Source organism: Protobothrops mucrosquamatus, unplaced genomic scaffold, assembly GCF_001527695.2.
Source record: "Protobothrops mucrosquamatus isolate PMUCROS unplaced genomic scaffold, P.Mucros_1.0 scaffold1867, whole genome shotgun sequence".
Classification (NCBI taxonomy): Eukaryota; Metazoa; Chordata; class Lepidosauria; order Squamata; family Viperidae; genus Protobothrops; species Protobothrops mucrosquamatus.
The window spans coordinates 132,409-159,848 of NW_015387996.1; the positions used below are offsets into that span (position 1 = coordinate 132,409).

At 36.8% G+C, this 27,440-nt stretch overlaps 1 protein-coding gene across 1 annotated transcript in view; it reads right to left on the minus strand.

The window, feature by feature from the left end:
• Window positions 1-27,034, minus strand: part of KLHL14 (kelch like family member 14) — a 59,139-nt gene extending 32,105 nt beyond the window's left edge. Inside the window, exons 1-2 of the mRNA XM_015823431.1 lie at window positions 26,082-27,034; window positions 8,710-8,831 (exon numbers count right to left, since the gene is read on the minus strand). Coding sequence (XP_015678917.1) covers window positions 8,710-8,831; window positions 26,082-27,034 — 1,075 coding nt within the window. The remainder of the gene's footprint in view (window positions 1-8,709; window positions 8,832-26,081) is intronic.
• Between the last annotated feature and the right edge of the window lie 406 nt (window positions 27,035-27,440).

The following is a 27,440-nucleotide window of genomic DNA, read 5'->3' on the forward strand; positions in this document are numbered from 1 at the left end:
TTCTATTGCTCTTATTGTGAGAAGATGGGTAATGGCCTCCTTCATAAGGACCCGTTTTGACGGGTTTGAAGGTGTTGGGCAAGAGATGAAACAGTTTGCCGGTTTTGTGAAGAACTCTAAATGCAGACCCTGGGTAACGGTGGACAAGACCCAGGCGTCTATGGTGGTGTCCCCCCAACTCCGAGAGAACAGGGAGAGGTGACCGCCTATGGGGGGGTCCCTCCCCGAAGTCACTTATTCCTCCGATAGGGACAGCCCCCCGCCCCTCGAAAGGGCCGCCTAGATTGCTGTTGTTGCCTAGGCTTGTTTCCAAAAGTTCCGCCTGCCGGTCCGATTTCGGGGCAAAGGAACGTGCTGGTTGAGAGCAAGTGGAACCCTGGGTATTGCCTCTGAATCCCTGACGGCGATAAAAAGGGGTAGGCTTTCTATCTGCCGGCCTGCCTTGGTGGGCCAAAACCTTTTTCTTGTCCTTATTCTCTACCAAGTATGGCTCCAGGGCTTCTCCAAACAATTTTCCCCCAGCATAAGGAGCGGTGGACAAATGACCCTTAGATTTCAGATCCGCCTTCCATTGCTTAAGCCAAAGTAGGCGCCTGGCAGATATATTAGCTGCTATTGCTCTGGCTGAAAAGCGGGCGGCATGTAGCGTAGCATCTGCTGTGTATTCAACAGCCGCTAACAATTTAGCCACGCTGAATAATTTCTTGTCGGAGGACCCAGGTGCTGGGGAGAGACCCAGATTGGTCCACTGGTTTTTTTTTTTGTTTTTTTTTTTACCGTATTGGTAAAAATGGGGGGACAGGGAATGTGTTTTTGAGTTATCGTGGGTTCAGTGAACAAAGGATTTGCAGTTTGATTGGTGGAAGGGACAGGTTCTGGATCAGGCTCTGGCGCTATCTGGGATGTAGCCGTGGCCTTGTTTAGAATAGTCTTGAACAGGGCGGGATCAAAGAGCCCCACAAAAGGAGATGACTCTTGAGGATCCCCTTCATCCTCTGATAAGGTTGCTCCCCGTGATTCCTCAATGTCAGAATAAGAGTCTTCACTCTGTGAGGAATGGTCAGAAGGTATAGAACAAATGTAATCCGGGGTGGTGGATTTACGTTGGGAAGGTGTAGAGTGTTGTGATTTCTGTAGGGATGAAAGACAGTCTAAAACCTGCGTGAGCATAGATTGCAATTGTTCTGGTGCAATCGTCTGTGACTGCTCGGTACGGAGACCGGCGGCAGCGGGCGTGAACGTAGCCGATAGAGAATGGTGAGGCGCCATTTGAGGAACCCCCCATGACGGATTTGGATTGGGCGTCATGGGACCAGCCGTTAAAGATTGAGAACCACCCTCCGGAGACAATGGCCTGTGTACCTGTGCAATTGTAGTTACCTGGGGGCTGAACGGAGAAGTCCCAGGAGGTTCAGGAACAACCGGTACCTGTTGTGATGAAACTGCCTTNAATGCTGGGATCACCTTATGGAAGTTGTATCTTAAATACAAACGTTGCTGTGAAATGCATTTCTGCTCATTGTATCCAGTTTGTTAAGGATTTATTGGAGGATACTGACGACCTGACAATTATCATTCTTGATATTTTTTAAGCCAAAATATGTAACTGATAACAATGCACAACTTGGAATACAGGTAGTAGTCGACTTACTACCATAATTGGGACTGGAATTTCCACTATAAGTCAAGTCAAGTCAAGTCAAGTCAAGTCACAATGTGACTGGACCTGATTTTACAACCATTTTACAATGCTTAGCTGAATCACTACCGACATTAAGTGAATCATGTAGTAGTTAAGTAAATCCAGCTTTCGCAATGGACGTTTTTTTGCCAATTGGCAAAAGACGTCACAAATTGTGATCCTGTGATCACAGAACACCACCACCAGTCATAAATGTGAGCCAGTTGCCATGTGATCATGTGACTGCAAGGTCAGACAGTTTCTGATAGTTGTAAATGCAAATACAAATTCTGAGGCCATTGTTAAACAAGCAATCATAAGTCAAGGACTACCTGTACTGGATGAAGTTTCTGTGGAGTTTGCTAGATATCTATGTCCATTGCTTTTGCCACCTGTGATAAATTTGCTACATAGAATGTGATTTTGAGATGGCAAAGCTCTGGATTAATCATCCAACATCAGATTTAGCAAAAGAAAAAAGAAGAATGTTGATGAGATGGGAAATTCCAATTTGACAGAATCAGATGCTGGGTTGCCTAATGTTGGCAGTCTCCTAAACTGAAGGCTGGATCTGCATCAATGAAAGCTCTATTCATACATCTAACTACACAATGATTCTATGGTCTGATAAGGTTGATAGTTATTACGGATAATACCAAAGATATAAGGGCTAATGACAATATTGAGAAAATTCACATACTTGCTTCTCACTGCAGTTAAGCATGTCAAAGAGTTTAATAATACAGATTTAGGTTTTATGCAACAATACTAACATGAAAGCGGCAGTGATGGGAAGCAGCAAAGGAACCTGGGTGAACTAACCTTGCCCTCCCCCCCCAAAAAAAAGCAAGGAGGCTGGGTGGTGTTCATACTTCATTTCAGATTCCTTCCAGTTATCTCATGCTCAGCTCAGTGATAGCACTAAGAAGGAGAACTCAAAACTGCTAGCAATTTAAATTTAAGGTAATTTAAATTGTTGGATTAGGAGTGGGAACAGATCTGATCCTGAATGATTAATGTGTAGCATAGCCTTGCCATCTTCAACCATGGAAACTCACCCTGTGACTTTGTAGAAATCACTTTCCTTCCACTAAAATCTACCTTAGCTAAAATTGTTGTAAGGATAAAAATGAAAAGAGATCCCCCCTATAAGCCACTGGGTCCAGTGATGGATCTATCAGACAAATACAATGGAAGAGGCTATCATCTTTCCACCTTTGGTAGTGGAAAGTTAACTAAACAGACGGACCCCGAAGAAGCTCCAGTGATTATACTTTCCTTATGCTCCTGTGGACAGCAACTCTGACAATGCTGACATCATATTGCAAACATTTAATACTGGTGGGATATGGAATCATAAAAGAGATTACTGTGCCTATTTTCTCAGCATTGTGAAAGTAAATGCGTGGAAATGGCAATGTAGAACATGCTGCTGGAACCAATGGAAACTTTGGAATCATAGACAGCACCTCAGCCGGAACCACCAGAATAGCGGATTCAGTCAGCTACTTCTTTTTCTTTATATGATCAAAATGATGTTTAGAGGCATTCTTTCCTTTTCTTCATGTTATTTTTATACTGTGATTTGCTCAAAGACAATAACCAAACCAGGTCTCCTCTGAATGCTAGAGGTCACTGGACTGAGTTTGTCAATGGACCTGGCAATTGTTCCATAGAATATCACAGCCTGGAACAGAAGTATGATTTTTAAGATGCCACTGGCCTACAACACTTAATCCTGTTTAAAAAGCAGGCAGAGAAATTCCTCACTCCTTTCTTGATGAACTTTTGGCAAGGAATCTTCACAACCTAGCCTTCCCAAATACACAGCAAACAGAAGAAATGGATATCAGATGACAGCAATTTACAACTGAAACAGTGCCCCTACAGCCATAAACTCTTGAGACTGGGGGTAGGGGAACCATTGCAGAAAAGCCTGCATTTCACACTCAGTCTCTCCAAAGTGAAATGAAAATGAAAATAATGAAATAGATTAAGAGTAAATATAATTAAGCAAAGGAAAGATTCTCAGCTTCACAGTTGATGGAAAATATGCAAAGGCTGCTGATCTGAGAAAACTGATAGGAAAGGAGGAAAATTTCAGATCATTAAATCCCACCAAAGTCTTTGCAACTGTGGAAGGTGCCCAAAATGACTATGTATAGACACAAATATGCAATACAGAAAGACCAGAGTGAAATCCTTAAGTAACATAGTTTTTTATGAATTATGCAAGACAAAGGATTTCCCCCCCAAAAAAACTAGTATAAGGACATCAACCTGCAATTTTCTACATGGTACTGAGTATGATAGTTTATATAGAAACTGAAAGATCTGATATATTTACCACTTTATGAAATAAAGTCAACTGAAGCAAGTTAAATTTTAGTTTTCCCTGTGGAGGTAAAAAAATATGGAAGGAAACTATTCTTCTCTCTTGCATCCACCCTCAATCATGGTTCCATTTGATGTGCTCCATACATAGTTTTCATCTTTATATAAAACAATAAATCATTAATTCTTTATGTTTATGCTCCCTCACTCCTGTCCAATTTCACAGGCACATAAATTCTGAGTCATACTATATATATATATATTGCTTGTTGAAATTACACTGATAAGCTGCTACATGAAATATCATATAAAAGGGTTTCTGCATCTGCAATGGAAGCTGCCTTTGTTCTCCTTCCTACTACAGACTAGCTTACACCCCAAATCTACTCCCAAATCCATCCTACTATTACCTATGGATCAACCAAGTATCTGATACCTTTGATAGAGATGATTTTGTGATGTTCCATGTTGCTCACATAAATTTGTATGGGAGATAAGATACTAGGTAAGATAGTATGAAAACTAGCTGTAAAACTTTGACAGATTAGAAACTTTGTTAGCAACTTATTCATGAGATAACAATCTCATCACCAAATTAATTATTGCTACAGGTGTCTATTGATGAAATGAGAAGAGACTACATGTGACATCATAACATTAAAAAAAAGCTTTAATCTGCTGAATCAAAACGGGAAACTGGAATCACCTTAATATCTTGAATTGCTAAAATATTAATGAAAATATTCAATTAATATTCTTGAATTCCTAAATCTGGAAAGAATACAGTATATTTACCAACATTAAATAAAATTAATCAATGTCAAATTTAAAAGGTAGCAAAAGTACATTTCTAAACTGGCAGAGTAATACACATAACTATATGAAGATAAAATTGACCCAAAGAGAAGTTGGGAGCTAAATAATATTTTAATTAAAGATTGCATTACTTTATGCTAATGGCAGAGATATCCTTCTGGGGCCTTGTTCTTGTCAGCAAAAGTAGTTAATAAAACCCTGTCCATGAAACAGTTACTTCAAATATGGCAATAGTTAGATGAGAGGAAATGACAGAGAGAGCTGACAAGCATAAAATACATAATTCTTCTTAAGTTTACCAAGCCTTCTCAGGAACTGCTTCTTTAGGCCATTTTAGCTCTCCTTTTGTCCTGATTAAAAATAATGTGGGAAGTTCAGCTTGGAGGAAAAATTTGCAGACAGTGAATGTAGAAAGGATAACTATACCCTCCACTTTTTCAAATGTCTTTTCTTGCATCCTGCATAAGTGTATCACTCAAAGTCTTAACTAGGACTTGATAAAATGTCATTTTTAATTTTGTTTTTTTTAAATGTTAAGATTAACGATAGTTTCTTGGGTTCAGAGTTAGCAAGCTGAAATTAATAAAAACTGAAGCTAAATTTTTTGCATTTTTTACAATCGTTATCAGAGAAAGGGGGAGAAAATTGGCTCTTATAACTTAACAAATATAACCATGCATTTTAATTTCCCTATCACTTGAGAAAATTTTATTTTTCACATAGCAGAGAGGTTGCTTTAATCTGTCTTGAAGGAGGCAATGGTGTGCCTTGTCCTCCAAAAGGCAACTCTTGACTCAACCGTGTTACATAATTATTGGTCAGTCTCCAACCTATCATTTCTTGTTAAGTGAAAACTTAATTTCAACTACAGAGACTCTAGATAAATTGGATTATCTGGATCCCTTCCCATTAGTTTTATAGGATGGGATGGAGACTGTATTGGTTGCTATTGTGGATGACCTGTGATTAAACTTGGGGGAGAGTGCCTCCATGTTCTGTTTTATCAGCCATGGTACCCCTTTTGGGCATCTATGAGGGCTGCCTTGCTGTGGTTCCTTCCATAATGGAGAACTTCAAATGGTATTGAGAGGGAAGAAGTCAAGCCCTTGGACAATTCAATGTGAGGTGCTTCAGGGATTGGTCATCCTCCCCAACTTATTTATCATCTACATGAAACCATTGAGATAGGTCATCCATCCATTTATGGCTAAGTATCATCAATATGCTGATGATATCCAACTTTATAGCTTTACTCCAGGCCAAATAGCAATGGAACTCTTCACTTCCTGAAGTTACAAGGGGGTGAATAGGTGAATCTGAATTCAGCAAAACAGAATTAATGCTGGCAAAGGAACTTTCTGGATAGTCCACCTATTACTCCAGATACGGCTGAACATCCCATGAAGGAGCTGGCATACAATCTGGGAGTTCTCATGGACTCACATCTTCTGCTGCAACAGCACATGAAAGCCATGGCCAGGAGAACATTTGACCTTTTGTGAATCAGCCAACTGCACTTTTTACTGGAATAGGAGGTGCTGAAGATAGTGACTCATACCCTTGGTTAAACTACTGCAATTTGTTAGGACAGTGCTGAAAAAATGACTTACAATCGGTCCTCACACTTATAATTATTACTGCATCCCCCCAATCATGTGATCAAAATTTAGGTGCTTGGAAATCAAGACATATTTATGACAGTTGCAGCATCTTGGAGATACATGATCACCATCTGTAATCTTCCCAGCTGGCTTCCACATGCAAAACCAATGGGGGAAGCCAAATTCACTTAAGGACCATATAATTCAGTTAATGACTATGGTGATTCACTTAACAACTGCCTCATTTAGTGATGGAAATTCTGATCCTAATTGTGGATCATAAGTCGAGGACTACCTGCATGTTGACTATATATTGAGGTAAGCTAGATTGGAAGAAAATGAGTGGAGTTATAAAATTGTAGGAAGAAACATCAATAACCTGCTCTATGTTGATATTGCTATTCCAATAGCTGAAATGCAAATGATCCGGAAACTCTAATAATGAGAACCAAGGAACACCGTAAAAGTACAAAGACCAACTAATGACAAGTACAGCAACCACCCTTAAATTGACACTGATGATATTGAAGTGGTTCATAGCTTCTGCCTTTTTAGGATCAATCATGAATAGTAAAAAAGAATAAGCTGTTAAAAATATATCTTAGATCAGCACTTGGTAAAGCAAGCCAGGAAGGCCCTGGAAAATTTATTCATAAATTGTGATGTACTAATACCTACAAAGATCAGAATCATGCAGACAATGGTTTTCCTTGAGATACTGTACAGAAAGTTGGATTTTGAAGAAGCAGGATAGAAAAAGCATTTATCTTTTTATCTCTGGTACTGAAAAAGACTACTGAGAATGCTAGGAATACCCCTCCACCCCCAAAAAAACTAAACAAATGCATCATCAAACAAACCAATCAAGAGTTCTCACTCAAGACACAAATAACCTGGCTCAAATTGTAATATTCTGGACACATTATGCGAAGACCTCACTCTCTGGAGGAGACTGTAATACTGAGAAATGTGGAACGAAAGAGAAGAGGATGACAGTGGATAGACTTGATTACAGCCACAATGGGTATAATATTAGAATACCTGACATGTCAGGTTGGGGTCAGATCTTCATGGAGAAGATCTAGCCGTGTTGTTATTAAGAGTTAACACTAACTTGATGGCACTTAATTAATCAATTAATCCATATTGGTAAATGCCTCTATATAGTATTTTTCAATTTTGTACTTTTTTCAAGTTCCTACTTTTATGGCTTTAGATAAAATTGCTCTTAGGATCAGACTGCTAGAAAACATTTAGTTTAGAAGTCTTAAATTTCACTAGTCCAGCTGCTAAAGTATAGATCTGATTTATGGATGAAAAGTGCTCATTTATAATTTTATCTGAATAGCTTTAGGCAATTCTGACAATGAAAAATTTAGCTTTATTGACCAATGCAGCTAACCTACCCACAAAGGAACTGATATATAAATGCAGCCAACCAACCCCCCAAAAAACATTTATTTGATTCTACAACCAAGTAAGTTTGGAAATTGTAATTGATAAAACAGCAAGTTCTAAATATCAGAACAAAATTCTTGGTACAAAATACCAAGCTGCCCTTTAAGAAAAGAGATGAACAGAGTTGGGCAACTATAAGTAATACTCTGCATTGCTAAAGGCTACATCAGAAAGAGAGACAAGACAGACCCATCTAGCATTGGCGTAAGCATAAAAGTGGTTTTTGGTTTTTCTTTTTCCTTTCCCCCTCTCTATTTTAATTTGTATTGGTCTCATTCTTGTGTTTAAAATTCTCAATAAAAGTATACACACATACAGAGTAATACAGTAATCATACCACAGTAAAAGATACATAATAGAATGCAATATAGAGTGCCACAAATTTCAAAATACAATATAAATTAGAACACAATCCACCCAGAGTCAAGCTTCCCAAACATTATTAGCTGCAGTGTTTATGATTTGAACAGATATGCAATTGTCCTACAGAAATAACTGTTCTTGTAATTCAGTTTTACTGGACAGTAGCCATAATGTATAACATGCACTGCACTAAAAATGCCTGTTTATTTAGAGAAGTTAGAAAGGAAGCTTGCTAAATTTACGCTAAAACATTATTAAATGATTTTAAGCCAGTTTTAATTTGGGCTTATTCACAGAAAATATATTACTTTCCTCTATCTCAATTTATTTGTCCTTTGTGAAATCCTACTGCTATATAAACAAATTTCTTCAGGGAAGCAAATCAATAAAGTGCCTAATTTGATTAGCCATGTTTTAAAATTCATCAAGGTAACTTAACATAAATAAACTGCTTACTTGTCAGTATTTTCCATGTCTTCTTTTCATCATCGTAATACTGAACCAAATTGCTGGGAAGCCGGTCAGGTCCAGGAGGCAGCCCTCCAACCAATAAAAGCATTTTCTTATTGGAACGAATTCTTCACCCCCAAAAAGAGAGAAGATAAATATCTTATGTTACTGGAGAGTGCTTTAGCAATAGCAATCAGAAACCTCACAAGAATTTTCACTGCTTACAATTTTCACTGCTTACAATTTTCACTTTTTTTGTTTCTTTTCCTTATGTCTCAACAACTTTCTGAATCAAGCAAAAAAAAAAAAAAAAAGCAGAAAAGCTGTGCAGCCCTCTACTTATGGGATAATACATTTTCTTTATGCAATTTGTTAAAGGTTCATTCTAGAATGACCTTTTTCTTCATATCATTCCCTTAAATCATCACTCTTTACAGCTGAACGCACACGGGATGCTCTGGAGTTGTACTAAGGTTAAGCATTAAAGTTGCATGTCAAAATCGTATTAGGCAAAATTATTATTATAAGCCATTCTAAACCCAAACAACCATGAAAAAAACCCTAAGGAGATGCCACCTAAGCTAAGTTGTCTAGGTCCCAAAAGAAACCACTGAGGTACCACCCTAGTAGTAGGATGGCCTGGGTGCCAAGTCCCTGACAAGTTTCAAAATTGTTACACTTGCTTTCCAAAAATTCTTATTGCATCATTTTATTTCCCAAATGACAGTTAATAGTTTACAGATGTTATTCCACATGGAGAACTTTCAAATGAGGGAGGAAAACAAGAAACTAGAGGGCAGGAATAATAGAAAGTCTGGGGAAACAGTGAGAAAAAAAGAACATCAAACATTTCAGCTTTCTTTCCTAAGATTGTAGATCGAAACCAAAACCCTTCTATGTAAAAGCAATAGATCATCCCTATTTCATTGTTCCTTCTTTCTGTGCTTCTCTTCACTATAGTTCTTACTGTTTACAAAGAGCTGCTGTAAACTCTAACTCTTTTTGCCCTCTATTGGTCTCCGCAATTTTCGCATCCAGATCTGGTAATCAGATTTGTTGAATGTGTGGGGCAAGGAAAATTAAAGCATGTCCTGCATGCTCCAAGTCAGCTGCTTCCCAGCCTTACCCATGTTTATGCCATTGAAGAATGCAAAGAATTTGCAAGCCAACTCCCTAATTACATACTTCGAGTTAAATTCCAACATATTAGTACAATTAGAAGCATTTCAACAATAGTTTATATTGTACTCTACTTAGATCTGAATAACCTTTCTGATGCTTACTTTAGCCTGGCCTTACAATTTCCTCTGTTCTGCCCCCATGTCATTGCCCCTCCTTTCTTTGCTTCCCACTGGCTATAGCAACACCAATTGGTAAAAATGAGAGTGTGATGTTGTTGAGAGCCTCCCCAGAGTGGAGCCCTGCCAATGCCTGCCACTGATCCAGCAGCATGAACCTGCTCAACTGTGCAAAGTCACTCTAATTCCCTCCCTCTGTTTTTCTACCTTCTCCCCCAGGGGGCAGCCACTGAGAAGAGTGACTACCCACCCATCAAGAACTGGCAATTCGCTGCTATTAACCGTGACCGTGATTCCCAATCTGTCTGGCAGTTTTTAAGAACAAGGCTTCAACGTCTCATAGGCAGTAAAAGCTGTAATATGCACCCTGGCCTCCATTGCTATACCTGATGAATGCACATTTCTTTGGAACACTAATGGTTTTAACACAAATTCAAGAGAAGAGAAGAGAGGACCCCTAGACCCCTAGATGACTACTGATTCTTTAATAGTCACTTTACATATAATTGAGTATCTATCAGTTACACAAAGCCTGGAAAGTAATAAAAGACAAAAAAAGGGGGAACCGTGATAAAGTAATTCATTCTAGTATAATAAAAAATAACATACATATCACAGTATGTGTCCAAAATAATGTATCACTACATCATACCAGTTTTTGTGTTGCTGAGCTACTTGAGATTACCGAAGTTAGCTTCTATTATTCACTGTATTAATCCTTCACACAGCTGTATTAATCCTTAGATTTCCTTTCCATTCATCATTCTGCATTATGACTGAATTATTTGGGCTCATGTGGAAAGTGGGCAACATTTCTGATATATATGCTTAGTGATAATTATAATAATAATCTCTGCTTTCAAAAGAAAAGAAAGTTGATATCATTAGTGAGTCAATTCCAAAACATCTAGAACACCATTTGAACAGCACTGGCCTTGACAAAATCACTATAGTCAATTGCAAAAGGCTGCTTTACTTGTAACAACTTACAATACATTCTGCAACAATACCTTTAACACTATCAAACAATAACATCTGTCTATCCCAGGTCCTTAGGAACTACTTGATGGATACAAATACCAAATCCAGTCTAAACATCCAGATGGCTATGTGACCAATCATAATAACAAAAGTTCCAGAGAGGGAGCTTTATTACCAATATCAATGTGCTGCAATGTCAAAAAGATTCATCTGCTTAACATATAGTGTAGAGGTACATAATTGGCACAGTAATCTACTAGAAACAACCAAGCCAAGTAAAGACATTTGTAGCGTTTTCTGTACAGTCTATAATTAGTATGTTAAGAATAAATTAGTAACAATGAAAACAGAAGGTTCTTACTGAGAAAGCCTTCTGGAATGTGCAAAAAGTTATGCCAATGTATCAAAATAAGGTGCATATCATAGTACATAATATATAACATAACACTGCCAAAATTATGCTACTCATTATTTTGTCTTAGGATGGTTTTACATTAAGCCTAACCAACTCAAGTTCAGCAGCTGCACCAAGAAAACTGTGCTCATGTCCAAAAGTGCTGCTTAACCCATTTTATCTATGCCATTAATAGCTTTCAATGGAACAGTCCCACCTTGATCTTGTTGAAAACTGGGTTCAGAAAACAGGTCCATTTTTGTCATTTGAAATTATGGTACTGGAATGAAACCTTCCCCCTACTTCCTGCTTCTTCTCTTTTCCCCAATGTCCATGCTAATACAGCTCTATTTGGCTCCAAAGAATACTGAACAAAATCATTTGCCCAGCACTGGTGGAGGCAGCATTCCCACTACTCCTCGCATTTCAGCACATAGATACAGCATTGTGCTAACATTAGAAAGGGGAAGGAGGAAGAAACTAGTGCCTTTTGTCATTAGTGTCATAAAAGCAAAAGCAAAGCTAAAGAGGAGAAAGATACGGAAGGGTGAGAGGATGGTTTGAAAAACTGTTCCTCACTAACTCAGCTGCAATTCAAATTTGTTAATAACTTTTGGGATAGTAATTCGTCCTTTGCAATGGGAAGAACATTAAAAATATTTCTGGAGTCCTTTTCTGAATTGTGTTCAAATTACGTTCAGAGTTTCTGATGCTTAAGAAACTGTGCGGAATGTTTGCCATTTTACAATATGCAATTCAATAGAGAAATACCTAACATTATAAAAAGTAGTAGCAATTACCATGAAGTTTCTTCTAGTATGTGTTCATGAGTATATGAAGAAAGATGCTTAGAATTAGTTTTTTAGCCAATCAGTTTTAAATCATTATTAAGACTGTCTCTTATAATAAAATGTATAAAGAAACCTAATATAGAAAAGCCTTAACAAAGTCAGTAAGTGTAGAACTGGGATTATTCTGATCCTCAAATTCAGAATCAATTCAGCAGGACTATCTTCAATCTGATGATTGAATCATAAAAAATTCCATATGCTTCAAATTCTTTGTGTAGGAAATAGTTTATAATATTTTTAAATCTGAGATGTGTATGACTAAATATATTACAAGAGCCTGAGTGATGTTAAGCGATAAGTCACTTAAGCATTGTCATCCTTAATAAACTAATAAGTTGTTTATTCCAACCTCTTTGTGAAGCATGTTCAGTTTCTATCACAATTAACTTCAGCTGTTCTTTAAAATTCAAAACATTTTGGTAAAGTTGGTCAATAAGAAAACTTTTTTCAATTTTGTGTTAGGTTTTACATTTCAATCTTTCCCAAATAACCCTTTGCAGGCCTCAGAGTATTATAAAAAAATGAAGAACAATACAACATTTGTCTTTGATGAAGATTAAAAGTTAATATATATTCTGTGTAACAGAATGTACAGAACATGTTGGAACCAATAAAAATTGCACAAGTTTCAGTGTTATGCACAAGCATAGGCATCTGAAATTAGTGGAAAACTGTCAGCTACCTGTTCAATGCAGATGAAGGATCAGAGGATCAGAATTAATTAAAACCAAATATCCAGCCACACACCTGTATTCAAGAGCATCCACTGTACTGATAGATTCCAATCTATTTAGATATGCACACGGAAGACTATTTCTGTCAATTGAGAAATGTATTTGGAAATAACAAAATCATAGGGAATTCTTTCTAAACAAGCACATTTAGGAATGGACTTTTCATTTAATTAAATAAGTCTATTTTATCAAGACTGCCAGATTAAAATTTCACTGTAGTCATACATTCATGTGTCCAGACACTTTTTTTTCCAATTTATCCTACACCAAAGTGTGAATGTTTAATATTGTTAGGAACGTATTTGAACATGGATTTAAATCTCACTTATTTTAATGAATGTCTGATAGTTTAGACAAAGATTATAAAAGGCTACTCTCAGAAAATATAATTAACTGTAACATAGATTAGCAGAATAGTCAGCACTCATAAAGATTACCTACAGTTAAATCACAGTAAAGACCTGCAGGTTGAGTCAGTCAACTAAATTTAAAAGATGAAAAAAAATTAATCAGGAATGCAGCTAAAATCCTTAACGCATTGGCAAGCTTCATATAGATGTTATCCTCAGATCACTTATGATCTTCAATTAAATATTAAAAATATGGGTAAGGAGATGGAACAGTTCCCATATGTTTTTACTATGCCAGGCGCTTATGATTCCTATCCTAACTGTAGTTCAAGAGGCTATATTATAAGACAGTAAAATTAAATGCTTACAAGAGATCAGCAAGAATGAGTCATATTTTCTCTGTTCTCTCAACTTTTATTGTTTATCAGAACAACCAAAGATATTTTGGTCCAAAGCCATTCTAAAAGCCAAACCAAAATGGTTTTATTAATATATGCCTTCCAAGAATATCAGGAATTTATTTATTTTATTTTATTTTATTTATTTATTAGATTTTTATCCTGCCTTTATTACTTTGTAAGTAACTCAAGGTAGTGAACATTCATAATACTTATTCCTCTTCCTCTTTTTTGCCACAACAACAACTTGTGAGGTAAAAATTGGGCTGAAAGATTGAGACTGGCCCAAAGTTATCCAGCTGGTTTTCATGCCTATGATGGGACTAGAACTCACAGTCTCCTGGTTTCTAGGCCAGCACCTTAACAACTATGTCAAATTAATGTGTAAGCATTATCCAACTTCAAGAAGAATTTTTAGGAACAATTTCATACTTCCCTTTTTCAGTAAGTCAGTCCTTATCACCCAAATCCAATGTTTCCAGCCATTTCTCCATATAAGATACATATAATCTGCCAAAAAGGACAAGGGTAATATAAGCAGAAGGCTGTAAACAATCTTTCATCCACCTTTAAGACTACAATTATTGAAATAAATCAAAGCAAAAATAATCAAAACAACTGGGGAAAGGACATCTACACTGTAGCCAATGTATCTGATAGCTTGGAATGACTGTGAGCTATTTTATTCGGAAAATGTTCTGCAAATATGTCGTAACATGGAGATAAGAGCAAATAACAGTAAATTATTCTGGGAAGTCACAAGAAAAAGCTTACTGCTGAAAGCATTGATAAAATTCACTGGTGAATCTTTGACAATAACCCTATAAAGTAAGCTCTATAATAGCTGTTCCCAGCCTAAGACCTATCTGATATGTTGAACTACAACTTCAATAGCTAACTCTATGTCTCCACCACATCTAGAAGACACCAACTTAGGAGTACATCTTAAAGTAACAAGCTTAGTCATATTTGTTCTAGATGTACTTTAAAAGAATTTATACTTATAAATTCAAGAAGAGGCATAAGGAAATAATCAGTATTCATCATTCTACATAGGCTATATATTATAGAAATTAACAATGTTATGCTGTACAACAAAGAAATTATTTTTTATCATCCTTACAAAAATAATTATATTACAATAACTTTTGGACACTAATGGACTTTAGTAATCCCAAATTATTATACCAACAAAGGAAACATAAATAAAAACTAGCTAGTCACAGCCATTCATTAAATTTAATCTGCATTTTACAACAGTAGTAGCTTTCTTCAGGCTCAATCAGAAACCTAAAAAAAATGGTTATTTTAATGAATTATAAAGAGATATATTGTGTATCAGAATACCCTTGTTAAATGATGGTGCAAGATACACAATTCCAATGAATCAGTTAAACAGCAGTGAGTATATTTTAAAATGTGATATATATTCTTACATTTCTTTTGCTTTTCTTTGTTAATACCACTGCTTTAATTCTCATACTACTGACGGTTGAATTTGTTATTACTATAATAATCATGGCAAAACCTATTTCTCTCATTAGAGCTATAGACAGAGTATGTGTATGTGTCTGTGTGTCTGTGTGTGTTCAAGAGGGAGAGGGAGGGAGGGAGAGAGAGAGTTTTTGTGTGTGTTGTACATACATTTGGAAATGAAGACATCCTGTATGCATGTTTGTTAAGAATCCATAATAAGCTATAAGTCTCTGCTGAATGGATGATGCAAATAAGGGATGTATAAAATGATAGTGAATGATAGAGTGATGGAAACTGAAACTTCAAACTAAAGGTTTTTAAATTTTGCAACTAGCATGTATTAGGTCATAAATCAATTACATTAATATGTGTTTCACACACAGTAATGTGAAGACTTGCCTAGAAATTTCTATTGGGCTGTTTTCTGTTCAGGTATAATGTAATGAAGTAATAGCTGTTTTTAATTAAAAACAGAGAAGATATGTCTGGAGTGTAAAGAAGGCAATCTATGCACAGGTGACAAAATATACAGCTATTAGCTCTGCATAGAAAAGAACTCTAACTAATTGCTACCATGGCTTCCCATTCAACTCTGCCAATTTGTTTTATGGCTTTGGATTTCTCTTTAAGCCTGAGACTTAGTTATTTTAACTGAAAGCTTAGGTAAGATTTCGAACAGGCAGATCAAACATAAAACTGAATACAGAAGTATAAATCAAGAAAGAGTACAAATATATCGCAATGTATTTGGCAATATCATAAGGACAATCCTGAGGGCAATTGTTCTGGAAGGTTGTACTGTCACCAGTCTGCTAACATGGAAATATTTGAATAGTAGTATTGTTTGTGTCATTTGGTGCTTCTGATCAGGAGCTATATGTGCTTGAAAAACCAATATTGACATCAGAGGAACAGATACAACCAATAAAACATTCTGAATAGCCAAATGATTTACATGAATGATGTGTTTTTATGTTAGTGAAGCATGAATTTGTTACTTTATTTTTAAAAGTAAATTATTTTCTATCATCTACACTTATTTTAAAAAGTTCATTAATTTAAAACTTTTATTAGAGCTGTAGAAAATGAAAATTGATAAAAAAAATCTAAAGCCTATAATTGTCAGAAATGGAGGTAGTCATTCTATTAGGTTAAGATGAAAATTACTGCTGTGTTTTTAAAAACACATCTAAGCTTGTGAAATCACAGGTAGAAGGTTCATTTTTTAAGGTATCCCACTTTGATAACTATAATAGTGATAAACAAAAAGTGAGGAATCAAAAGGTCTGGCACAAATAATATATTATATACAAAACATTGGTGTCATTTACACACACACACACACACACATCAGTATAGCAACTACATTAAGGAGGAAAGAAGCAAATTTCAAGGAAATGTAACAGACTGTAAACCCAGAACACATTTCAATGTTGTATTAGTGAAAGGATTTCCCCAGGATCACCCCAAAGTTCAAAATACATTCAAATTTTTATTCCTATTCCTGAATAAAGTTCAATTGTATCAAACAATCTGCTGCTTTAAAATAATTTTTTCTGGTACCTCCAAATGTTTTCCTCTCCATTACAGAGATGTCATTAGTCTTCTAGTGATTGTCTTTGTACAAAATCTCCTTGGTGGCCACAGTCTAGTTTATTGTTTACTTTATCTTTCTTTGATGAACTTGAAATTCCCAGGACAAAACAACAATTCTCATGGTTGATTTCACCAAATTATCTTTTAGGACAAGTTATTTTTATTAAATTGTAACATGTTTGACTATTTTGATCTTATTTCCCTATATTCCACCTTATTCTAGATATTATATGCTTTCCCACACCAATTTGGTATCCCCCAGATGCTACTGATCCAAATCTAATGAGAAGAGATACAAAAAGATAATCTTAGGCTAAAGACTTAATTGGAGATGCTCTTTAGATGATAATACACATTACTTCATTCACTTCAAAATGGGTAAGTTTAACCCTGCTTCATTTGGAAATCCTCCTGCTCATTCAGCTAAATGGGACTTCAGATTTCTGCCCTAACGTTTAAATGAATTGGCATGTAATACTTGCTTTTCTTCGACCATGCTGCTTCTTACTCTGCTATGATTAGAATTTCGTAGCTATATATTAATTTCCCTTTTGGTTTTCAATGCACCTCCCTTAATAGTTTGTCAAGAAATAATTAAATATCCTAATTCTTATAATTGGCATTCCCACTGTCTATCCTTGTTATGCCCCACAGTATGAATCTATACTTTTCAAGCATTTATGTTTGTGAGTGGTATTCTGTAGGCAAATGTTCAGAATTGAGACTGGTATTCTTGGTTTTATCATTATTAATTTTAGCCATCTCATTTCTTTATAAATCTTTTGAGTCTCCAGATTATTGTCTGGCCAATCACCCAAATCAGAAGACACTGGGCAGTGTAAAACAAAGTAGTCATATAAAAAACAAAACATTAAAACTAATCATCTGACCCCCAAATGCCCATATAAAATTAATTTGAGCTAGAAGCAGACTAGAATAGATTAGGAAAGAAGATATTGTATGAACCTCCAAGGTAAGCAAGTTACAAATCATGGAGGCCACTACAGAAAATTACTGGTAATTAAATGTTAAAAAAAATCAATCATTAAAATAAAATTAAAACAGTTGTATATATCTGAAATCTCAATTCTCAATTGTTTGATGAAACAGACAGTTGTATATAACTGAAATCTCAATTCTCAATTGTTTGATGAAACAGACAGGTTTTTTATCTGTTTCCGAAATAATAAAAGCGTGGGGGCCATCTGGATCATGAGGAAAGGAGGTAGCATGTTCCAGAGACACAAGGGCATCACTGAATGTTTCTAGGCTCTTATCCCTTAAAATGTAAATAGCACCAAATAAGCCCTTCCTGTGCTGCTCAAACAGGGCTCATAGATTCTATCTGAAAGTGATAATCCCTTGAGTAATCTGGACTCAAACTAAATAGCTTTTTGTAGGTCAAAACAAGCACTTCGAGTTGTACTTGGAAACTGGTAACCACTGGATAACTGACCATAGGAGTATTGCTAAAGTGACTTTCATTAACCACCTGTACCTGCTAAAGGCAGTCTTCAAAGGCAGCCCCAAATAGAGCAATTGAAATATTCAAGTCTCAAGGCAAAGTCATGTGTAATTGTTTCTAGCACCTCCTGGTCCAAAAAACCCCATGAGCCGCAGTCTATACTTGTTGATTCAGTAGGTGCTCTGAATTCAGGAAAACCTCATGTCATGGACTTGGCATTTCAGAGGGAACATGATTACGTCCAGAAACAGCATAAGGATCAACCATATTACTTTGTCTTTCTGAGACTTCGTTGCAATTTGTTTTGTCCTATTCAATCCCATTACTGCTTCCACGCCCCAGGTGAGAGCACTTACTAAATCTTCTGTCCAGCCCAGGATAGAAACGAAGAACTAGATATTGATGATACCTCAACCTTGAAAGGATGCATGATGTCACTCAGTAATTTCATTTACATGCTTAACAGTATGAGGGAAAGAGGTGAGCCCTATGCCCTGCCCCACCCCACCTCGCGATACAGAGCTTGGTCCTTTCCAATCACTGCCAAATGAACTGCCTATTTATAGCCTGGCATGAAATTTCAACAGAGGGTACCCGTGTTGGAAAAAGCTTCAGAAGGCAACTGCTGTTAGATAATTCTAGCCCCAAAGGCTGAGGCAATGCACTGTGGCCAATTCAGATAACTTGGGAGGGTTTCAACTGGCACACAGCCTGTCATTCTTATATAGCATTAAATGTTACAGCCTAGTAGTACCAAACTCTCACCACATCCAGGATCCCATGGAGAAGACTTCTATTACATCCTTCCATTACTGGCTCCTTGCTACTGCTTCAAGTGCAGACATCAATATGTTGTTAATTTGCATTCCAAAAATTGGGAATTTACCCATTGCTAGAGAACTTTGCTTAAATCATGCATGGGCCATTGAGAAGAAGATAACATTGCACTTCTAGATAGAAGTGTATCTACCAGATTTTAAATTATGGTTTAATGAAATTTGTTAATTTTCAGCATTTGAATTAGCTGGGTCATTCCAAGTTAGTCACTCTCATTCAGTTCTAGGAAGGAGGAACTGGCAAACATCTTCTGAAAAAAACTTGCCAAGAAAACTACAAGGATTAGTCCAGGCAATTGCCTTTAGTTAAAAAGCTAATTCAAAGGCACACGAAAAGACTAATGTAGATCATCATCTACCTTGACTTTGAATTGGTGAGCAAATCTTAGATAGGATTACATTTACCACCTTCACTCAATCAGTTCAGAGTTATGCCTCCTCCAACCAATTCACAAAGGATAAAGATCTTATTATAAGCAGATTTGGCATTCACTAAATGCAAGAAATAGAGGGACCAGGGGAGAGGCAGATGGATTAGAAGAAGGGACAGGCAATTTCCCCTTTCCTTGAAAAGCAAAATGATTACTGTCCTATCTCCTTCTGCCTGTCACTTCAAAAAGGTGCCTAGCTGCTCTCATAACCACTTGGTGCCATTTTGGATCCTCACCTACATTCAAATTTGGGGCCTACCTGTATCAATAGAGTTATCTAGTATTTGATTATGTGGTTTTGTTTTGTTTTTTTACAAAATTCAAATATTGCAAATGTTGCATTTTGAATCTCTTGCTAAATTTAACATTCAAGAGATAGTTGTTTCTTTATTAAGGCAGGTTATCTTTTAAGAAAAAAGAGTTTTCAGAGGTGCGGGGTGTATGTGTGTGTGTGTCTGCTTTCTCAGCCATTACTTTCTCCAGACACCCCCAATCAGTCCACTTCTGTTAATCTTGGCAGGGTTTATTTGTGCTAAATCAGTTATATTTCTTGAAATGACACAGCAACAGATATACTATGTTCAAAGAAATCTTGGGAGCCATAACCTTCCTGAAAGCATTCCAGGGTAAGTAAATTAATCAGGCTCGTAAAGCTAAGGGCAAGATTATTTTTTTTAATAAATCCTGTTAGAAAATTATAGATTGATAAACAGCTAATAACTTTCCTTTAGGAAACACTCACCTATAATGTTTTGTGGCATATTTGATTATTTGTCAGAATAATTCACTCTGAATCATTTTTGCCAAATATAAATAATGATACTATTTTAAGTTTAGGAATTGTTCGTGCCAGTATGACAGAAACATATAATGTATCAGGCTTTCTACAGAGATCCCCAACGATAATGTCAAAGGAAAGTGGCTCTTTGGAAAAAGGATTTAGGGAAAACAAGCATCTTCTGATTTGGAAATTTATCTAGAAGATGAAGAAATGGCAACCCATAGGCCAATATTTATTTTACTAAGCTCAAAAACAGCAGGTAGTAGATTGACCCTCTATTGCTCAGCGGGATACTTTGATTTAAATCACAATTCAGTACCCCTGCAATCCTCTACTGTTAAATTGCTTAAATCCCAGTAAATCCCAGTATTTAAACAGCCTGTGTGCAAGATTGCTGCCCAAGAGAAAAGACAAAATTAAATACATGTTTTATACTGCTTACTTGTATTTTAGGTATTTCTTAAATAGAATTGCTTCTCAGGTGATTGATAGAACAATTAAATCATATTGAACTATAGATAAGTATAGCTTCCAACCAAATACAAGAGATATCCTTAAACCATATTTTTGCATATATAAAACATCAAAATGTTCAAATCTGGTGATAGTTTACTGGGAGACTAGCATTTCTTGTGACATGAGAAGTAATTTGACCAAAATGCTATGAATGGATAAATTTTTCAGTTGAGACTTAGGTTCAAATCGTAACCAGACATACTTTTATAAGTTGATCATAGAATATTCCCATTCATTTCAATCTAATCTAGCGAACTCAAAGTAGAGAGGATAAAATAGAATTATTTCACACATAATGTCAATCCTTCTGGAATAAGGATACATGTGTGTGACAGATAAATTTAGTAAATAAATGGATAAATATATTCTTTAACTAGTGATAAATATAACAATATCCATAACTGTATGCTAGAGAAATAATAGGACATGGCTAAAATTAATCATTGAGATTATATTAAGTGCAGATGATGTTCTCATACCCCAGATTGGCTGGCAGCAAGTGTATAATGCAATGAAAATGGATTAAGAAGATTGTTACTGAAGCAGGACTGAGGTCACAATGACTATGATAACTTGGCAGATAAAGACCCCAAATAAGAAGTTTCTAAGAAAAAAATATAGTGCATAATCTCTTTGGGCAAAGTCATAACACATTCTCAAAAGGCAGATATTTGTCTTAGAATTTCTTCATAGAAAACATGCCTTCAAATCAATGTTTCTTGGCAGAACACTACATATTTAATACAGACTACTGCATATTCAGTAAGAAGAGATGCTATTGAGGTTCTAAAGATCTAAAAATGCCAAGAGTATTCTATTTACATAGTGAGCTTAACTTAATGCTTTGCAAATGAGGGTATGTTGCTTGCAATAAGCTGGCCATGAAAAAATTTGCTTTAAAGCCCACTCTGCACAAGCGTGCTATGTTTATTGTGTCAGTAAATGAAAACAGCCTAAAGCTGCATGGATTGACTGGTTTCCTACTCTCATTAAAGGGATAAAAATGTAGTTATACTTTTACGTATTTTCTGAGCATAGGTATTCAGCAGAAGTCATAATGATGTCAATCATACTGTGACATCATTTGTCTGCCCTCTTTAGTTCCTAGACCAATTTCTCCTAAAGAAATCTTTTTTTAAGGGACAGGGTGGGCATTCAACAAAACACAACTTAAGCAATCCTTCACATAGTTCTAACGTAGCAAGCTATTTCTTCAGAACCCCTTTTCTTAAACAAGTTCTTTCTGGCTAAAGGAAAACTTATAAAACTGCCATTTCCGAAATTGCAACCATAAAATCAGATTTTCAATTCAACCAGCAAGATCAGTGTGCAGAAGCAAGGCTGTTAGCACTTACTGAATCAGGAACAAAGGGTAAATCAGACATGCACCACAGTACTCATCTTGTAGATAGGTTCTATTTGTACCATACTAATTTCAACTGAATTCATTCTCCAGTTTGTGATTAGAAATGTTCCTAAAATAGTATATTGTAAATAATTTAAAACCAATGTAAAAAGTCATATTGAAAATAGCATAAAATGACTCCGAACAAAAACAAAAATAGCTTTACAAAATACATTTATAAGCCTTAAAACAGTAGCATTTAAACGATCAGTTAGAGGGCAAACTAAACTAGTGATAATATTACCTTAAAAAATGAAAGGCAAAATTAAATACAAAACATGAATACACTAGAATTAACAGGAACACAAAAAGTTTTTGCTTTAAGTCAAAAAGGTTATAGGCACTAGACATGCCACCCTGGGGAGAGTAATGGAAAGCTCAAGATCTTCAACAGAAAACATCCAGAGCAGTATTTTCCAAGATGGTCTTAGAGTTTGGATACAGACAGTGAAGGGCAAAGACACGTTCCAGCTTTCTATTGTTGGAACTAGTCCACCCTGCATACAACTATAATTACAGCATTTGAATGTAAGCATACAAATAAAAACATCATTTTTTTTAAAAAAAATCTCATTTTAAAGTTTTAAATAATGAGAATGAAATGTACATATAATTAAAAGTTAACTCTTTACTGACTGAATACAGAACACCTAACACTTTACATAGCTGCAATTTTCTTAGGTATTTTTAGAATGAATTCCTATTAATTTCAGCAAGATTTTTTCAATTTCACCTTATTAAAAATGTTTTCAAAAATGCTAGTAGAGGTTTCGTTTTTGTTTTGCTGTTAAACAAGTTGTACAATGTGCATACATATTAATGTGCTGTCAAAGAAGCTGTTTTATTCTAAGTCTGAAACTCTAATCTTAATAAACGCTAATCTTAATATTTAAAATGAAAGAAATTTTAATAATGGCCTCATTTCTTCAAATTAAATGTCACTTTAACATAGTTATTATCAAAAATATCAGTTTTGTACTATAAGTGTTTTCACATTTTTGCTATTTATTTTTGCTTTCTTATATAACAGTTTAAAATAGCCAATTACTACAAATTCCAAAGCAACTATGTACTATGCACTACACAAGTAGTGTTTTAGAAACAAAGGTGTTATTTTAAGCAAATAAGGAATATGGTTACCAAATATGTTGAAGGCCTGAGACAGCCCTATTAAATACAAATACGAGTTTGTATTAAATGTTAATTTAAGAGTGGATGCATTAATTCTGTTTCTTTACTCTTGAACAGCAAGAAGTTATTTATGGCATTTCACTGTTCATCTCTCAGTACCCAAAACTATCCGAAGGTGGAAAAGAATCAGATTTGTGTATTACTTCCCAATGCTTGCATTTTTTGTCATGTTAATTTACAATGTTATTATTTCCTCCAGAAATCAATAAAGGTGTCTAAAAATCATTCACTGTGTTCATTTAATTTAATTCACTATACTTTCATAACTTTTTTACACAAATTAAAATCTTATCTCTAATATTTGCATATTTTCTAAAATATTTCTTCTATTTAATGCTAAATTTTAAGAGCTTTTTATTTTTAAACATTTATGCCCCAGTTTTTCATTGTGTATCATTAAGACTCTTGAGTGTTAAGAGGTCAGTCACAGCTGTCACAAAATCATATGGCATAAATTAAATATATATACACACCCCCTTCTTTATAGTGTATATGTACTTTTTTCCTGTGTCTTATGATACTTCATCTGTTCTTTATTCTTTTTATGTATGTGTGATAATTCAGCACAGTGGCATGGTTAGGCCTATTAACAATCAAAGTGATAAAGCTGAGTAATATTACCATTAAGATAAGATCAGAATATCAGAGTTAGTCAGAATAACATGTTTTTTTTATATGACAGCAATTCCTTTGTTTTAATATTCTAAATATGTCCAAAGTTATTCTATATCCAATTCTGAATATATTTATTGATATAAAAAGTAATGCAATGCTTTTTATATGCGTGTTTTCTTGAAAACAAATCTCATTGAATTTAATGGGGCTACTGTCCAGAAAAATGGATAGTAGATTCCATCCAGGATGAAGTAAGATGACAGCAAAGTAAGGCCAGTATCACTATTTTTGATACTTGTAAACATTCAGAAGTCACATCCTTCAAATGATATGGACCAATGAAGCTGGAAGGTATTTGCACTGAACCAAACAATCTGGTATCTCGGTAATCCACCTCAAGGAAAGACCCATCATGTCACAGGTGGTGCACAGAATTCAAGCTAAGGAAAGCACCACAATTTGCCACCATATGGGGAAGCTATTTTATCCCAGAGATAACCTAATGAGCCCCCAAGATACTTAATAGTTCATAATACAGTTGGGTATTTTAAAAAATCCCTCAAGAAAGGAACATGAATAATTCTTCAGGTATCACTTACTGAAACTTTGTATAAGTTCTTCTATGCAAAGCAACAAAATACACTTCAAAACACTACAAATCTGATTTATTTCCTGACATATTATGTCAGAAAGTATTGCTCAGTATAGAAAAATGTAAAAGTTTTAAGATATATGCAAACTTTCAGTTTGTTTACTTAGTATGAAACATTATTTATATGTTCTGTTTATGTTGTAAATTTATGTCCTAAATTGTCTGTTTAAAATTTTGTATGAGACACTTTCCACTGATATTATATTCACAGCTTTACTCACTTAAAGGGAAATTCTTGTGATGTCATAGACATACTTCAATTTTTCCAACACAACAGGGATTATTTCATTTTCTCTAGTATTAGTATATACATAATTTGATTGTAAGATATAAACTCAGACCATAGCATTAAAACCTACTCCATTTCTAAATTGCTTTTTAAAATTGTAATTGCAAAATGTTAAACTGGAAAAAAGGTAGGAGGCCATAATTAATTCCGTGTTCTGGTAACTAAACATAATATTTACATATGTTATTTTTGTGGTCACAGAAAACGAACTAGCAAAACACTCATTCTAAGTAGAAAAGGCCCAGAGAACCCAAGGAGCTCATAATGGGATTTAAAACTAATGGTACCAAGGCATGGCTGCTTGCCCATCTAATTTTCTTCCCATATTGTATTTTAAGAGATGTCTACTGAATTATCCAGCACATTTCACTTTCCCCTATCACCAATCTTACTTGCTGTATTGTGCACAGCTCCTCTAAAACTAGCTGGATGGACAAGGCATTTTAACTCCATCTAACAACATAGAGTCTGAAGAACACTACAATATGTTATTTAGGGGTGTTCCCCCCTCTACTCTCTTTGCTCTCAAAAGGATGTTCTTCTTATACATCTTCTCCAATGGTTCATTCTCCTGTTCTTCCAAATTAATAAGCCCTATAATTAAAAGGAGGACTCCATAACTTGCTTTTTTCCAATACCCAAACAGCATCTCTTCCAGAAAAAGGGAGATAGGAATGCATTGGTAATCCTTTTGGTTGTTCTTCAGAAACTTCTTTCTGAAAGTGTTGCATTAAGGATAAGCCTATTGTCAAAAATAGTAGATTCTGACCCAATCCTGAAAACTTTCAATCATCAAACTCACCAAATAACAACTTACAATTTTCAAAGGCAATGAACTAACAATTGCCCCGTTGTTCCTTTTTGCTACTTAAGTTATTATATATCTGTTATTGTTGCCAGAATGTATTTTCGGCTGTTTTCCTATTTTCCTACAATACCTATGGGGAGGTACATACACCCCGCCCTTAACTCTACTCAGCAAGTCCCTCTCAGGCACTCCCTTAAATGCTTACAGCTGAAGTCAACTTTTGAACTTTACGTTTCGTATATACTTAGTTAATGCCCTGTGAAATACCAGGTTTCTGCTGAATTCCGCCGCCTCCCCCTTTCTTTTTTTACCTGCTGGCCAGACTTTGTCTGCAGTGCTGCCTGAAAGGCATCAGGTGGTAGTTCATGGCGTCCAGAAGTAGCTTCTGGCAGACTGGGTCCGTACGCATGAAATCCACCGACTGGACCCGCTCGACAAGCTCCGGAGCCGGGATCAGGGCAAAGCGTAGGCGCTTCATGAGGTCCGGGGCGTACTGCATGCGGGTCTCCCGATCGTGCTCCAGCCACAGAACGGACATCTGGAAGAGCGCCAGCTCCGATTCTACCGGGGGAGGCAAGGAGTCGAGCAGGGCGCGCATCTCCTCGAAGTTGAGCAGCAGCACGTCCTCCACGAGGTACTTGTTGGCCAGTTTCTTGGTCTCTTCGAGGCCGTGCAAGGCTGCGATCTTGCACACTTGCTTGTAGTTCTGCACGGAGATCTGGTCGTTGAGGAACTGAACGCACAGCTTGGTGACCTGCGGGATGTGCAGGATCTTGCTGACCGACAACACCTCCTCCACCGTATCCAGGGAGAGGGTCACGTTGGCTGTGTACAGGTACTCGAGCACCAGCCGCAGTCCGATCGACGAGCAGCCTTGCAACACCAGGTTGTTGATGGCCCTAGGGCTGGCCAACAGCTTGTCCTCCGGTGAGGAGGAGGGCGTACCGGGCTCCTCCTGCTGCTGCTGCTCCTTCGGAAGCAGGCCGTCCTGAACTCCCGGTCCAACGCCCAAGGGGTGATTAAGCCCGCTCCCCCCGCCGCCGCCGCCTCCCCCACCTCCTCCGCCGGCGGTGCTGGAGAAGAGCGATCGGAAGTACTGGGAGCAGGAGGCCAGCACGGCCTTGTGGCAGTGGAACTGTTGGCCTTGGGCCGTCAGGGTCACGTCGCAAAAGAGCTGCTTCCTCCACAGCAGGTTGAGGCCGTGAAGCAGGTTGTCGCTATGGCTGGGGTCGAAGGTAGACGTCCTGTCCCCGGACCGTGACATGGCGAGCAGCCTCAGCGCACCTGACTGGAAACCCACCTCCGACCTGGGCAAAGAGGGGCAAGGCGGGGGTGGGGGAATAAGGAGAAATGAGTGGCTGGGAGGGGGCGCACAGAGTAATCAACATGGAGCTTTACAGGCCTGGCTTGCCCACCCGACTGGCAAAAGCCGAGAGGCTCCCTATCCAGCCGTCCCCTTCCCCCCATCGCGGCAGCCTTCGGGCTGCATGACATGTTCTGCACCCCCCGCCAAGGGGCTTCGTCCTTCATCGGCAGGCGAGACGGGTTCCCTCCCCAAAGTGGGTGGGGGTTGCGGGCAACTACTTTCTTTCCGCCTAGAAACCGAGACGCGCGCGCCACTTGCGAGCAGGCTGCTGTCTAATTTGCAACGGGGCATTTCCCATGCAGGG